At 31.0% G+C, this 16,868-nt stretch overlaps 1 protein-coding gene and 1 non-coding gene across 2 annotated transcripts; both read right to left on the bottom strand.

Annotated features, from left to right (window-relative positions):
* Window positions 1-6,839: 6,839 nt before the first annotated feature.
* On the bottom strand, window positions 6,840-7,999 carry LOC107907906 (pentatricopeptide repeat-containing protein At5g47360). Its single transcript, XM_016835209.2, has one exon. The coding sequence runs from the start codon at window positions 7,683-7,685 to the stop codon at window positions 6,840-6,842; it is 846 nt and encodes a 281-aa protein (XP_016690698.2). The 5' UTR covers window positions 7,686-7,999.
* An 8,107-nt stretch (window positions 8,000-16,106) lies between these two features.
* LOC121214976 (small nucleolar RNA R71) lies at window positions 16,107-16,213 on the bottom strand. The gene has a single exon (XR_005910711.1). It is a non-coding gene; the product is annotated as a small nucleolar RNA R71 (small nucleolar RNA).
* Between the last annotated feature and the right edge of the window lie 655 nt (window positions 16,214-16,868).

Below are 16,868 nucleotides of genomic sequence, written 5' to 3'. Positions count from 1 at the left end.
AGTAAAATGTAAAGAATATTGCAGTTAAATTTGTATTTTGGCTTTTGGTGAGAGTTTGTTGTTTCATATTAGAACCCATGCTATTGGAGCGTTGCACCAAACTTTTACTTTAGAAATGAAAATTGAGACATTGTCTATTTTAAATTCTGTATCATTAATTGCATGTGAGGTACTCAACACCTAGTAACTTGCTCATAAACATAAACAAATTGGAAATCTCGACAACAACAAATTATTGCATGGCTTTAAAAGCCACATTTTAGGTAAAATATTAAAAAAAATACATAATAATTTTTTAAGTAGCCTTTTCTTTAACCAAAATTAAATAAAAATATTAAAAAATATTTTTTTTTCAATCTTTTCGTATCAATCAAATTAAAAGGATACTAAAGTTATCGTTTATGGAAAAATAGAATTTTCTGAACAACAATCTTTATTTAATTAACAATCCTATTATAAAAACTCAAAAGAAAAAGCTTTTATTTTGTAACCAAAAAGCTAGCATTCAGCAACTAATGGCATATTTGATTCATTGAAATGAAATGGAGTAAGAATTAAATAGTTATTACGAGGGAATAGAAATAAGATGTAACAAGTACTATGTTATTTAGTTAGTTGAATTAATAGTATTACTTTGTTTCGCGCGGTGAAATAATACGAAAGAATATGTAAATAATATATTTAAATTACAATTTTACTTTTATAAAAAATATTTTATTGATGTCATTGTTAATATCTAGTAAAATTTTTAAATTATTTTGTATTTTTTAGGCTTAATATAAGATTTGGTACTTGAACTAGGTATTTTTTCTTAATTCGATACTTAATTTTTTTTTGGTGCAATTTGGTACTTAAACTTGCCAACCGTTACACAAAATACTCCAAAACGCTAATGATGTTAATTTTTTTATGAGGTGGCACACATAACTAATGTATGGCTGACACATGGCATATGAAACCATCACAGTTTCAAATGTGGAAAATACATAAAAATTTTAACTTTTAATTTTTAATTTCTTAATTAAAAGTTAATCCCCTTGTTTGGGAAATTCTTTACTAAAACTTAATCATGTTTTCTTTCAAAAGTTAAACCCTAAACCATACAGCAACTAAATTATTCATCTTCTTCAAATTTCTTTGCAATCAAAGAAACAAACCAATATCAAGTAAGATTTGTATTTTATCTTGAGTGGGTCTACTGATTTTTTTTTTTGAAAATCTCTTTTTCTTTTTTGTTTCTTTTTATAAAATCTTTTTCTAATTTTTATTTATGATTTTTTTCGTTAACAATTGAAGGAATAAATTGTGTTTTGCTATTGAAATATCAGGTTTTTAATATTTGAAACCCGAGATTTGTTGTTATTTTAAACTATGTTTTGTATTTGGGTTAGGCTTTTTTTATTTGCTTTAAGGAATTTGATAATCGATTAAGAGTTCTTTTTGGATTTTCTTTGAAATTTGTTTTATGATAATTCAAAATTGATTTGAGGGTTCAAAATAAATATCTAACTTGGGAAACAAAATTGAGAGATTTCGAATTTGAGTTCATGCTCTGATAGGTTTTCCTTGATATGGTTCCAAGTTATAATACGATTTGGAACTCATTTTGATTTTGAATAATTAATATTTTTTAATTTCTTTGACAACACACCTTTTTTAAGGGAGTGAAAGTGAATTGAGATTATTGACGATGATTATAGACAGGTCAGAGAACAATATTTTTTTTATTTGAAATTTAATATACACATGTACTGCATATATTGTTATCGTTTTATGGAACTCATGTTATTTTTGTTTGCAATTTTTTAGTATTAAGTGTAGGCTTGTAATTGGTTGTTTTTGCAGAGTAAAGCATGGATTTGATTAGGGCACTAATATATGTAGGCTCTGAGGAGATAGGTGATTTAAGCCAAAGGCAAAGGAGTAATAAAGAGATAGGTGGGGTTGGTGGGTCTAATTATGTTAGTGGTATAAGGGTAATGAAGATAATATAATTGAGTCCCAAAGTTTAGAGAATGATGAAAAGGAGGCCTCAAGTGGTACAGAAGAGTTAGAGGATGGGTCTGATGATGAAGATGAAGAGATAAGAGGGATTATGGAAAAATATAAAGCATTTATAGGGAAAAAAAAGAACTATTATGATAGATGACCTTCAACCTGAACTAAATTTTGAAGACCTCACTAGTGAAATTGAGAGAAAGAAAACAAATGGTAGGAAAGTAAATGATGTAGAAGCATATTCTGATAGGTCTAGTGGAGATGACATTGAGTATTTGGGGTCTTTTAATTTGGGTAGTTATGAAACTGAATTAGATAGTTGATGCAGTCGTTGAAAGCACCAAATCCTCAGGGATTGGATTTGCACAATGTCTTCTTCCGTGAAATCCCAGGCAGAATTTTGCCCAAGAAAACTTGTGTTCCTGGAAAAAAAAATAAGAAAATAACAGAATTAAATGTTTGGATCTGGAAACGAAAAATAAAATAAAAACAGAATTAAGAATATTGAATCGAAGATTCGAGAAATTAAAAATAGAGTTGAGAGAAAGGAAATTCTTATGAGAGGTTCCAGTCTCCAGTTGTCTCGTTCCGCCTTGGGTTCAATCCTCGACTTTTAGATGATCCTTCCCAAACTGAATAAGTCAGTTATAGTGGAAGAGGATGCCTACAACCACTAGCTCCAAGGATTTAGACTTACGATTTAGTGGAACTTAACTCTAGCCAATAATCACTTCTGTGGGATCGTCTTATGCTAGATCAATGCTTCTCAATGGCGAATCCCACGCCATTTTGTCTCTTGGGCTCGCTAAGCTCTGACGCAGTAAGGTAACGAACCGACTGTGCAACCTTCCCAAAACATACAAAGCGGCCACCTTTGCATATGTTGAAAAGCTTACTTCTTAAGGGACATGGATGGAAGCGGCAACCCCGTAGTGCGGAGAAATGATGAATACTCGGTGAGGAGGCTAAGTACGGACTCTAAGACTCAAGAACCCTTTTTGGGGAATATCGACAACCTTCGGCTAGATGGGTTTAGTGGCTCATGGTTGTGGTGGAAAAGAAAATAAATAAAATAAAAATGGAGATTTTATTGAAAGGAAATATGAGAAGAACAAAAGTCTAGACTTTTGGGGGGAGAGTGTTTACAGAAAAAGATAGATGTCTTTTGAGTCACTTCACCCCTTATTTATTGTGTTAGGGGAGATAATCTAATCCTACTTAAACTCTCAAAAGATAAACACATTTAAAAATAAAACAAAATCCTAAAATTAAATAATCCTTAATAATTATCTTAATATTAATTGTCCTAATTAAAATAGAGTCTGATAGAATAAAATCTCTTCTTTTTGCATTTCAATCCTTGTTTCCTTTATGCTTGCACTTTTGGCAACAACTTTTCCTTGTGTCACACATTGGCCCATTTTATCTTTAAATTCACGCTTTTGGCCCTTAATTTTGCTTTTGCCTTAAATTTAGTCCCTATGAGATAAAAGATCATAAATAGCTCAAATTAGCAGGATCATACTTAGAATAAATACATAATTAATACATAAAAATACGTTATTCTAGAGTGTTATCAATAGTGAGTTAGCTTATAAGAAAGGGAGAAGTGTCTTATTTGATACATCGGCCACAATAACTAGATTCCAACTTGGAATGAGTTTTACTAATAAGAATTAATTCAAGAATGCTTTAGTAGCTTATGCTATAGCTAAGAGAGTCGATATTACGTGCATTAGGAACGAAAAGTTTAGGACTAGAGCTAAGGGTAAATTTGTTGGTTGTCCTTTTCTTATATATACTACTAAGGATAGTATTGATGGATTTTTCAAGATTAAGACTTGTGAATTAGCACCAATGTTCTGTGACATTTCAAAATAGTCGAGCCAACTACAAGTTTGTTAGAAGGCATTTTCTTAGTAAGTTGAGAATGTTACCTCAATTAAAGCTACTTCAGATGCAAAGACTTGTAAAAGAGGAGTTGAAGGTAGACTTGCAAATAAGTGTATGTGATAGAGCTAGGGCATGAGACTCAGAACAAATTAAAGGTAGAGTGAAGTTTGAGTTTAGTCATTTTTATGATTACGTTTTTGCTTTAAGAAAGAAAGACCCAACTGCCAATATAGAGCTAATGGTTGAACGACCTACTATTAATCACACCCCAAATTTTAAGAGAATGTATGTTTGCTTTACAGCTTTGAAAAATGGGTTTAAGTAATTTTGTAGGCCTATTATATATTTAGATGAATGTTTCTTAAAAGGGTTTTATAAAGGTGAGATTTTATTAGCTGTGGGCAGATATGGGAATGATCAAATATACCCTATTGCATGGGCTGTTGTTGAGATAGATAATAGGGAAACATGGTGGTGGTTCCTTGAAAATTTGCGATCGGATCTGTAGTTGGGTAATGGTGATGGATTCACCATAATAGTGATATGCAAAAGGTTTGTATCTTTTCTTTAATTTTTATTTAGTTGGTTTTTCATACAAATTAAACCATATTTATGCTATTAAGTTTGATGTGTCTATTTTGTAAGGGTTTGGAATAAGAGATTGCATACATGTTGCTAAGAGTGGAGCATCAATTTTGTGCAAGGCATTGTTATGCTAATTGGAAGAAGGAGCACACTGTTGGTGACTTACACCATGCATTCTGGGCTTGCTATAAATCAACAACTGAGGCTGAATATGAAAACAATATATAGAAGGTAGGTGCAATCAAGCATGAAGCCATGGTAAGTCTTCAAAGTTCTAAAATGAAACATTATTGTCGAGCATTCTTCCAAACTAGATGTCAGTCTAATGTAGTGGATAAGAACTTTTCTAAAGCCTTTAATTCAGGCATAGTAGGGGCTAGATTTATGGCCATCATTTCATTATTTGAGCAAGTCAAATAGTATGTAATGGGTAGGATAGTGAATAATATGACTAAATGTGCTAAATGTGCTAAATGGATAGTCTTTTTTGACCTAATATATGTGGGAAATTAGAGAGAAATAAAAAAAACTTAGTGCTTTTTTTTCATGTAAGATGGAATGGACCTGAAGGATTTGAAGTGGTCTATGGAAATGATGTTTATGTGGTTGACCTTGTTAAATGAAAATTCACTTGTAGGGCTTGGAATCTCACTAGTATCCCATGCCCTCATTCCATTGCTGTCATATTGTGGAAGCAAAAAGATATTGCAAATTATGTCTTTGCTGGATATAGTATAGATTTATATAAAAAAAACTACATAAATGTGTATTACCTCCTCTACCAAGTGAAAAATTCTAGATAAAAACAAACATGGGACCAATTGATCCACCTATCCCAGGAAAAATGCCTGGAAGACCCAAGAGATGCAGAGTGAAGGAGGCAGGTGAATCAAGTTATGGCACTCAATTATTAAGGAGGGGAAGGAAAATGCGATGCCAAAAGTGTTTCAAGATCGGAAACAATGCAAAAAGTTGTGTGAGAATTTCTTGATTTATTTTTCTTATTCAATTTTATCGTGCATGCATCTATATAAATTTATGTGGTCGTTATTATTGCAGAGCACTTCGGTACCTATCAGTAATGGTCCAACCCTTATCACAGACAACTCAGTCCCTACTAGTGGCACTTCAAATCAGGTAACCATTCATGTATTAATATTACAATATTTTTAATTTTAAGATATTTAACTTACATTTGTTATACTTTTGTAGGAAAATGAAATTTTCTACCAACTTAGATCAAGAGATGTAGTAAATCTTGATACAAGAGCACCTACTATTACAACTCCACCATCACAACCAATAGTCGAGGTAAACTTTTTATTATAAATATTATGAATTTTTACATAAAATGAATAACTTTATGATTTATTATAGGGTCAAGGAATTTTTACTGTTTATTCCAATTTTTCAAAAGCACATTCGACCCCTACAATTGGTGGTCCATCAATACCAACTTCAACTTTCACGCCAAATTTTGGTCGACTTGGGAGAAAGGAAAAACAAATCTTGCAAGGGATTGGTTTATATACATATGATAGAATGGGCTTCAAATTTTGAATGTAAGTGATTTGCCTTTTAAGTTTTATTTATGGTTTATTGTATAAGTTTAATTTTACTGATGTTATGTTTGTTTTTTATGAAGCTTGAGTTTCAAGGTGAAATATTAATCTCTTTACCCAAGAGAAAGAAAACTAGCAAAAGGAAGGAAATTAACATTGATGCAACAATAGGTACAAAAGATAGCAGAATCACAAATGCCAAAATTTAAAAATAGCAATATTTGGAAACTTTGCCTATTAAGATTTAATTACTCAATGTAGTTAGTTGTTGCCTATTAAAACCTGGATGTTGGCTATGAAAATAGACTATTATGAATATTAGAACTATTTAGGAATGTTTGCAAATATTTTCGAATTTTTTTGCTATAAACGATGGAAATTTGTTTCCAATTTCATTTGATGTTATATTTTGTCATTTGAAATTCCGAATGTTTGCAACTATTTGAAACTTTTGATTCTAATGCATATGGTCTCATTTGTTTTCAATTTCATTTGATGTTATATTTCATCATTTGATATTTCGAAACTTGTTCATTGTGTTTTCAGTTTCAAACATAATCAATAATATTTAGCTTGAGATATGAAGGGAGAACAATATATTTTTAATCAATTTAATTTTTAATCAAACAATTCAAACCATAATTTAATAGTAGTGGCATAATAAAACAATAACTTAAGAATAACATAATCAAATTAACTATTATGCACAACCGAAATGAATAATGCTTCGAAATCGAGATAATTTTTATTAGTTTAAAACATAATCGGTTTATTGTTAATTCATGGGAATTTTTAACATGGTTATAATGTGGTTAGGACATTGGCTTCCATAATGATTTCATCATACGGAGCTTCCAAGCGAACCCTTTTTCTAAGCATTAACCTAGCAAGCTTTGTAGCTTCAACCGAATGGTTTTGTTGACACAAGCCAACCAAAAGAATAGAATAGATCTCAGTGTCGATGGATGAAAAGTATTGCATTCGCTCGATTTCATTGTATAAGCAAAAACTATCTAGCACTTGTCCCTCACGACAAATCTCCCTAATCATGGTACTACAAGCAATGGCACTAGGTTTAGCCCCACTTACTAACATTTTCCTAAAGAGCTTCTCTACCTCATTGAGTCTATTAATCCTAATCAAAGCCAATACAAGAGAACTGTAGCAATCACTATTGGAAACACCACGTCCGGTAACTCTATCGATCAACTTACATGCTTCTTTTACATGCCCCTCGACGCAAAGACCCATGATCAAAGTAATAACGATTATACAGTTAGGAACACACTGGCAAGCTTCCATTCTATTCAAAATTCTCAATGCCTTTATTGTTTGACCCTTCTCACAAAAGCTTTTAATCACAAATGTATATATGATTACATTCGGACTACAATTCCTACCTGCTTTGTCCATCTCCCCTAATAATTCTAATTCCTTTCTCGTACTCATGTGCTTACAAATACCCTCAAGAAGCATGAAATAAGCCACAACATTTGGAGAAAACCCTTGCCCCTTCATAGCCTGGAACAACTCACAAGCCTCCTCCAATCTACCAGCATTACAGAACCCCTTGACCATTGCAAAATAAGTCCTCATATCAGGATAAAGATCAATCAAGCCAATCTCTATCATCAATTTATGACCCATATCCGTATCCCCTTTCTCACAAAGTAGCCTGATAACCACATTATAAGCAGTAGTATCCAAAGATGTAAATTAAATTCTGGAATTATAAGTAGTATCACAATATGTCCTCACCACATGAATATATTTATATTTACTCTGCCCTCGATATTGACTCAAAAACAAAATCGCAACAGCCCAAACTCCAAATAAGTAATTTGGTTAAAACGTTACCTTTTTTTGTTTCAAAATACCAATTCCATGTGATATTTGCAGTCCTAACAATAATGGCATAACTATTGATTTTCAAATTCCCTAAACCAAATAAAAAACCTAACCCAAACACAAAATATGATTTAAAATTTGGTTGTTGATTTTCTACCAAGACTTTTGTATGATAATCTGATCAGCTTCAGTTGGTTGGAGAACTCACTAAACGTGTTGAAGCATATCCTTTGCTTGGATAGTACAAGGATCTCCTGTGATAGGCTGCATGGAGCCTAATCCTCTTTAGCTTCCTCTTTTAGTCTACTAAAAAATATATATTGAAAAGCTAATATTTGAATAGCAAATTAACAAAATAAAAATAAAAATTAGAAAAAAATCAAATAAAAAAAAACTTTGTTCCCTAACCTATCTACAATCATAGTCAATAATCTCAATTCACTTAGTTCACTCTTAGAAAAGCAGGTTCCTTAAAGATGTGCTATAAAAAATTTAATTATTCAAAATCAAAATGAGTTTCAAATCATATTATAACTCTGAACCATATCAAGGAGAACCTATCAGAGCCTGAACTCAATTTCGAAATCTCTCAACTTGATTTCCCAAGTTAGATACTTATTTTGAACCCTTAAAAAGAACTCTTAATCGATTATCAAATTCCTTAAATCAAATAAAAGAAACCTAACCCAAATACAAAACACAGTTTAAAATAACAACATATTTTAGGTTTCAAATATTGAAAACCTGATATTTCAATAGCAAAACACAATTTATTCCTTCAATGTTTAACAAAAAAATCATAAATAAAAATTAGAAAAAGAGTTTATAAAAAAAGAAAAAAAGATTTTCAAATAAAAAAAATCAGTAGACCCACTCAAGATAAAATGCAAAATTTACTTGATATTGATTTCTTTCTTTGATTGCAAAGAAATCTGAAAAAGATGAATGATTTAGTAGTTGTATGGTTGAGGATTTAGTTTTGAAAGAAAATGGGATTAAATTTTAGTAAAGAATTTCCCCAAAAAGGTTATTACAAGTTAAAAATTTTATGTATTTTCCACATCTGAAATTGTGATGGTTTCATATGCTATATGTCAACCATACATTAGTTATGTGTTCCACCACATAAAATAATTAACATCGTTAACGTTTTGGAGTATTTTATGTAATGGATGACAAGTTTAAGTACCAAATTACACCAAAAAAATTTAGATTCCAAATTAAGAAAAAACACCAAATTCAAGTACCAAATCTTATATTAAACCTATCTTTTCATATAAAAAAGAACACAAATTATTTTAAAAAAATTTACGTATGTTTTGTAAAAAAGTATATTTAAAAATAAGACTAAAGTATGGTTAACAAATATAAAATATGACTAATAAAATAATAAATAAATATAAAACATATTTTTATATGTTATCAATTAAACATAATATTATTTTAAGGCCAAATTATTGATTTATAATAATATTTAAAAAAATTATCATTTATTATTCAGAAAAGCTTATAATTTATATAATAGACATTTTTTTATAAAAATAATTTTGAGATATTTACTTAAAAAGATTTATATTTTCTAATTTCAAAATTATCCGTAACTTTTTTTTAGTAAATAGCTTTAATCAATGATTTACTTAAACTAACCTTTCTCACTCTATTAATAAAGTAGCGTTAATCAATGATTTTGTAGTAATAACATAATTTATACCCAATAACTTATTAAATAGGGGTGAGTAAAATTCGATTCTATTCGAAAAAAATCGAGTTTCGAGTTGAGTTGAATTTTACAATTCGTATAACAGATTGGTGTAAATATCCCTTTGATCCTTGTCAATTTTGAAAATGAGCAAATTGGTCTCTTTCAACAAAAAAATTAAAATAATTTCTAAAATTGAAAATATTTATAAAATTTCAAATTTTATATTTTTTAAAATTTTCAAATTTTAAAAAAAATTATAAAGAATATATAAAGAAAGTTAAAAAAAATTAAAATGATAATTTTGGAACCTAAATAAGTTAATTAATGGTTCAAGTTTATCATACTAAGGTATCTTTTTTTTTCTTTGAAAAAATTTTCAAATATATATGATTTCAAATTTATGCCTCTAACATGAAATCAGTTATACTGTAATAAGATTTTAATTTGACATATTTAATTTTTTAATTTAACTCGAACAGTTTCACTCGATTAGACTCAACTCGAATTTCATTTCACTTGACTCAATTTGAAAAAATTCAAATTGAGTTAAGATGATAAAGTAGGACTCGTCAACTCGATTAACTCGAAATTTTTTCACTTGATTCGGTTGAACACTCATCCTTAATATCCATGGGAAGACAAAACATTTTAAGATCAAGTACCATTTTGTGAAAGAAGTTGAAAAAAGCAAGGAAGTAACTTTGGTTCATTGCAGTTCAGAAGTTCAGCAAGTAAATATTCTGACCAAGCCTCTTAGAAAGGTGAGGTTCGATAAATTGAGGAATGAAATTGGTGTTCGCAGCATGGAAGCCAATGAGGAGTGTTGCTAGATAGCCAGCCATGCATTGGCGAACACATATGGCGAACAACATAAATGGCAAACCATCCAAATGGCGAACAAACATAACGAACAGTCCAAGCATGAGTCATGTGGCGCACAGTCAAAATATGAGAAGGTTGGCAAACTATCATGTGAGTGATGCATTGATGATTGACTTCTCCTTGAAAATATGTTTAAATGCTAATTTTGTCATGTTAACCTTTGTGTACAAGTTATGTTTTCTCAGTTTTTTAGGAGATTAGACGTTTTTGGTAGAGTACGAGGAAAGAAATCTTGTTATAAATTGTAATGTTTTTTCTTGTTGAAAATTAATGAAAAATATTAACAGATAATTTTATATCGCTATCAAACTCGTTTCTTCTCCACTTTACTTTCTTTCTTAGTTCATATCTCCAACAAGCGACTTTAAAAGTAGGGTTTTGCCAAGGGAAACTACAGAATGAGGTAAACTCATTCCTAATTGTTTTTCCCTAAGAAATAGAATACATTTTGTCTATTAAGAAGATCCTTTATGGTCGACCTTCATATGCTTGGAATGCTTTTGAAGGCACTGACTAAAGTTTAGGTAAAAATTTTAAGAAATGCATATAAGAATATGACACCTGTAAGATTTTAAATAGTGATCAATCTATTATTGGTTTTCATGATTGAGGCAATTTAGTGGTTGTTGGGGCCTGGAAGAGGGAAAGTTTAAGTGGATGTAGATATACATACATACATACATACATACATACATACATACATACATACATATTATCCTTCATAGCTTGTACGCATTTTTTAAATAGTTTAGATTATATGTTTGGCATGATATGAGCGCATTTTATGTCTTTGGTTATATTAATAGTCTTAGGTTCAATACAAGTGTTTTTAAACCTTTGTAAGGTGTTCTCTCACTTTCCATGGAGATATTCAGTATATAATAATTGGTTAAAAATTCTAGTTCCTACAAAAAAGTTCGTTGAAATGTTCCTTTTCTTTTACTTTCTTTGTTTTTGATTAAATTCTTTAAGATTTTCTTAATTGAAAACTTCTAAACCTATATAATAGTAGTATCAATTTAACCATGCTAACAATTTAGAAAACTTTTATTACTTATTTAGTTATTTTATATGTATGCATACAAGGATTTAAGGTTGTGCTTCCAGCTAAAGCAACCATGGAGCACACTGTAGTCCTTGCATTTGATGCAATAAATAGAAAAGACTTGCAAAGGGTGCAAAATTTGCTGAGAATCACTCTCCAAGTCCTCTTGGTGAGCGCAATTAACATTGTTATCCTTGTGATAAGGGCTAAAAGTAAAATATTTTAATCCCATTCTTAATACGTTTTTGGATGATTATTCAATGTAAATTGTGAATTTTTGCTCCTAATCCCTTAAATTCATATTTTTATACTAAAAAGAGCATCTGGAAGCAAAAATAGCGAAAGCGAGTGAAAACTAGAAAATTGAAACAAGGTACAGGGTCCACACAGGCTGGACCATTCCACACAGCCTAGACACATAACCGCGTGAGCCACATGGCCATGTGGCAGGCCATGTTGATTTCGTGAACTGGCACTCCGAATAGTAGAAAAACACGAAATTTAGGTTTTTTGGGCATTCTAAAACCTATATATGAAAAAAATAAGAATATAGGAGTGAGTCGTCATAGAATATTCAAGAAAACAACTCAAAAAACACCATTGAAGCCGATTCTAAAGCAAATCTCTGTCAAGATTGAAGACTCCCAATTGATTTCTTAGGAGATTATCATGAGTTTCTTTATTTCTTTCGGTTATATTGTCTTTTGGATGTTTTTATTTTCAAGCATGAATTAATTTTCTAAATACCTAGGAGAGATAAACCCTGTGATGAATTATGTCTTTTGATTCTTTATTTTACGCAATAAATACTTAAATCTTGTTCTCAATTATGTGTGCTTAATTCTTGGTTTGATATTTTTAAACAATTGATCAAGATACTAAGCGAAGAAATTGCATGATTTAGATTGATAATGACAGATGAAATCTATGTGAATTTTTTCCAGGGTATTTGTAACACCCTTAACCTGTATCCATCTCCAGATTAGGGCTACGGAGTATTACAGTACAAACGAAACATTTAAACATACATTTCATATACTATCGTAAACATATTATAAACTAATCATTCACATACATGTCATCCCCAAATTGAGCCCTCGAGGCCCTAAAAAAATACCTTAGAAACAATTCAAGACTAAATTTAAAACATTTAGAAAGTCTAAGAAAAAGTTACAAAAATCTGGAAACAGGGGTTACACGGCCGTGTGGCCAGGCTGTGTGCCTCACAAGGCTGAGACACACGCTCATGCCTCAAGTGGTGTAACCTTCGAACTAAGGACACACGGCCATGTCCCAGCCTGTGTCCTCACTCGTGTAACTGGCAAAAATACCATTTCATGCATGAACAATTTGCCTAAAATCAAGCCATTTCCTATACCACATCCAAAACATACAAACATTTGCCATTCCAAAGTCCTAATTCAACTAACCAATATTCCATTCAAAGGCAACTCAAATGCAATCTTCAAGACTTACCTAAACATGCATATTTTACCAGTTTTCATTTATCAATTATTAGTTTCAAAACTTACCAAACATGCCACAACTTGACCATTACTATTCCATCACGAAACATACCATAACTTGACCATAATCTTACCATTTCAAATATACAATAGAAGTCATTCCAAACATGCATCATAAGTTAACCAAAATGACACCATTAAACAAGGTATCAAATGGTACCAAACCAAGACAACATCCATAACTTATACAAACTAATTCACCAACTAACCATTCAACAAAATGACATTACAATTCAACCTATACATGCCATTATAACATTAGCCAAAACATTCAAAAACTGCCGATATTTATGCTGGATAGTATGATAGATCTCCGATGAGCTTCAAAACTGATCAAGCTTCCACTAATGTATAAAACATTGGAGAGAAACTATGTAAGCAAATAATGCTTTGTAAGTTTCTAGAAAATAAAACATAACTTACCATTTCATTCACATAATCAAAGGTATAAACATAATATAACTCAAACCACAAGCTTGACACAAGCCTAAGCATCATCATCAATACACAAGTTAGTGCATTTATACATAACTCATTTGCATTAACCATATGATAAATCATTTTCACATAAAAATACATCTTTGGTTCATACATTCTTTTCATGAGCATATGAAAAATTCCACTTGGAAACTTACCATTTAAATCCCTTTTCTTTCCCGTTGAACCATCTACAATATCATCGGATACTCAAGAAAGCTCACACGAAGTGTGCTTAAACAGATAATCGTAACCTTTCCTTTACATCATTATTCACACAAGCTATGAAATGGGTCTGCTCACACGAGTTGTGAGTCAGAATGTAAGATACAAGATGTTACTCACACAAGCTGTGGAGTATTCGCAACAAATGCAAGACCTCAGCCATTGGTAGGACATTCAAGACTAAAACCCAAAACATGAAATCCCTAATGACATATCATTTGTATCCTACGAATTTCTAAGGTTCAACCGAGACTCAACATCCGTCAAATCATCATGGCTTTGGTACAATTATACATTGATCCATTTACATTAAACTAACATAATAAACGTTCAAATTAACAACATTAATTCAATAATCATTCATACGAACTTACCTCAATAACTAGGGATTAGAAGTAAAACAAGCTATTCCGAAGCTTTTGCTTTGCCTCGATCTAAATCCATATGTGGTTTATCTTAATCTAAATAGACAAATTTCAATCCATTTAATACCTCTAGTATTCAATTTAGTCCACATTTCATATTTATGATAAGTTACTATTTTGCCCCTAACATTTTAACTCTTTTACAATTTAGTCCTTAAGCTCATAAATTGAATTCTAAGCATTTTAATCCCCCATTCAAGCTAATAAAATTCATTAGGGACTTACATCAACTCATATAAACCATCATTTCATAAATTTAACATGAATTTTTACCATTTTTACAAATTAATCCCTAAATGCAAATTTCATAAAAAATCACTTTACAAAACTTGTTCATTTATCAACAAGGATTCATAATCTACCATTTAACATCAAGATTCAGTCAAAAACATTCATGGCATAACCCTCAATTTTAACAGTTTTACAAATTGACCCCCGGGCTAGCTAGATTAAGCTAAAACAACCTCAAAAACAAAATAAAATCATTAAAAACATAATTCAAAATCATACCATGCAAGAGAAGCAAGCTTAGCCGAAACCTCCTCTCCTTTAATGGACCAAAATTAGTTAGTTTTGATGAATGAAGAAGATGAAAACTTTTGTTTTATTTAATTTAACCTTAATTTACTTAATTATCATTTTAACCTTTAAAAACATTCAAAATTCAATAAAACCTTGCCATGAATATCCACTAACTATTAAAATGTTCTAATTACCATCTAAGTCCGTATACTTTAAAGTTTCATAGCCATTTGACTCTTTTAACTAATGGAACCTTACTTTTACACTTCTTACGATTTAGTCATTTTCACTGAATTAATCATGCAAACATCAAAATTTCTTAACAAAATTTTAATACGACCTTACTAATAGTCCATAGACATTAAAATAATAATAAAATAAAAATTTACTTGTCAGATTTATGGTCCCAAAACCACTATTTCGATTTCAGTTAAAACAGGTTGTTACAGTATTGTTTCGCTTCTTGGTTGTTTACTCAATTATTTTTATGTTTTGTTCTTTTTCATGCTCGTAGTTAATTAAGTTAGTTAAATTTAGTTTTTAATCAATCACTCAATTTTATCGGTTAAATAATAGAAAAACGATAATTACTAGTACTTTTAGTCCTCGTGGGAATAATATCTTTGTTCACCGTAGTTATACTATTAATTGATAAGTGCACTTGCCTTAGTCAGATTTTTAGTTAGTGTACAACTGCAATCAAGTTTTTGGCGCCATTTTTGGGGACTAAAATATTAGGAAAATTTTATTTCTATTAATTTAGCCATTTTTATTTTTATTTTAATATTTTGTTTTTAATTTAATTTTTACATTCTAATTTTTCGTTTGTTTGATTCTGAAAAATTCTTTTGGTTTATGATTATAGGAAACTCGTTGGAACCGTCAGTTTATGGTAGTGAGATCGAAAAAATTGCTTACAAAAATTGGAGAGAAGTTCGAGAAGTAAGAGAAGATCAACATATCTTAGTAGACGATCAAGAGAAAAAGGATATTACTGTGGACATGGACAATAATCAAAATAAACAACAAGCTCTTGAACATCTTGCTCCTCGGACTATGTATGGTTATGCTAAGCCTACTCTAATTGGGGCTGAATCGAGTATTGTCAGACCGAGAATTGCTGCAAATAATTTTGAGATCAAGTCAAATACAATTCTAATGGTGCAGTAATATGTTCAATTTGATGGGTTGGAAGATGAAGATCCGAATGCTCATTTGGCTAACTTTCTAGAGATCTACGACACATTCAAGATTAATGGCGTTACTAATGATGCCATACACTTAGGGTTGTTCCCATTCTCTTTGATGAGCAAGGAAAAATAGTGGTTCAATTCACTTCCACGGGGTCCTATCATTACTTGGGCACAAATGATTGAAAATTTTTTGTTGAAGTAATTTCCACTGGCTAAAACAACTAAGTTGAGGAACGACATCTCTTCCTTTGCTCAAACTGAGTTGGAGACATTGTATGATGCATTGAAGAGATTTAAGGATATGTCGAAAAGGTGCCCTCATCATGAGTTACCTTTGTGGTTAGAAGTTCAAACCTTTTACAATGATTTGAATCCCTCGACTAGACAAATGACTGATGCAGTAGCTAGCGAAACTTTGAATAATAAGACACCTGAGGAAGCCCAAGAACTTATTGATGAGATGACATTGAATAACTATTAGTGGCAAGTCATAAAGACAAAATCGGTCAAGGAACCGATGTTTTTAATATGGATATAGTTGCTATGTTGGCAAGTCATGTAGAATCATTGAATAGCAAAATTGATGGTTTGAGTTGCAATAATATGATGACTCCAGTAATGCAATGTGATGTAACTAGAGCGGGGATGATCAATCCAGAATGTTTACCCTTCGGTTCTAACATGGAGCATGACCAAGTCAACTTTATGGGTAATAATTCTATACCTCAAAATAACCCTTATATGGATGCATTTGTTATGTTGGCAAGTCAGGTAGAGGCACTAAAGAAAAAAAATTGATGGTTTGAGTTGCAATAATACTATGAATCTGATAATGCAATGTGATGCAACTAGAGCGGGGATGATCAATCCAGAAGGTTTACCCTTCAGTTCTAACATGGAGTATGAACAAGTCAACTTTATGGGTAATAATTCTAGGCCTCAAAATAATCCCTATACCAATAGTTATAATCTAGGATGGATGAAT

Source organism: Gossypium hirsutum, chromosome D02 (assembly GCF_007990345.1).
Source record: "Gossypium hirsutum isolate 1008001.06 chromosome D02, Gossypium_hirsutum_v2.1, whole genome shotgun sequence".
NCBI classification, from domain to species: domain Eukaryota; kingdom Viridiplantae; phylum Streptophyta; class Magnoliopsida; order Malvales; family Malvaceae; genus Gossypium; species Gossypium hirsutum.
Note: the sequence above shows the minus strand (reverse complement) of the source record. Positions and strands in the feature narration are given on the sequence as shown.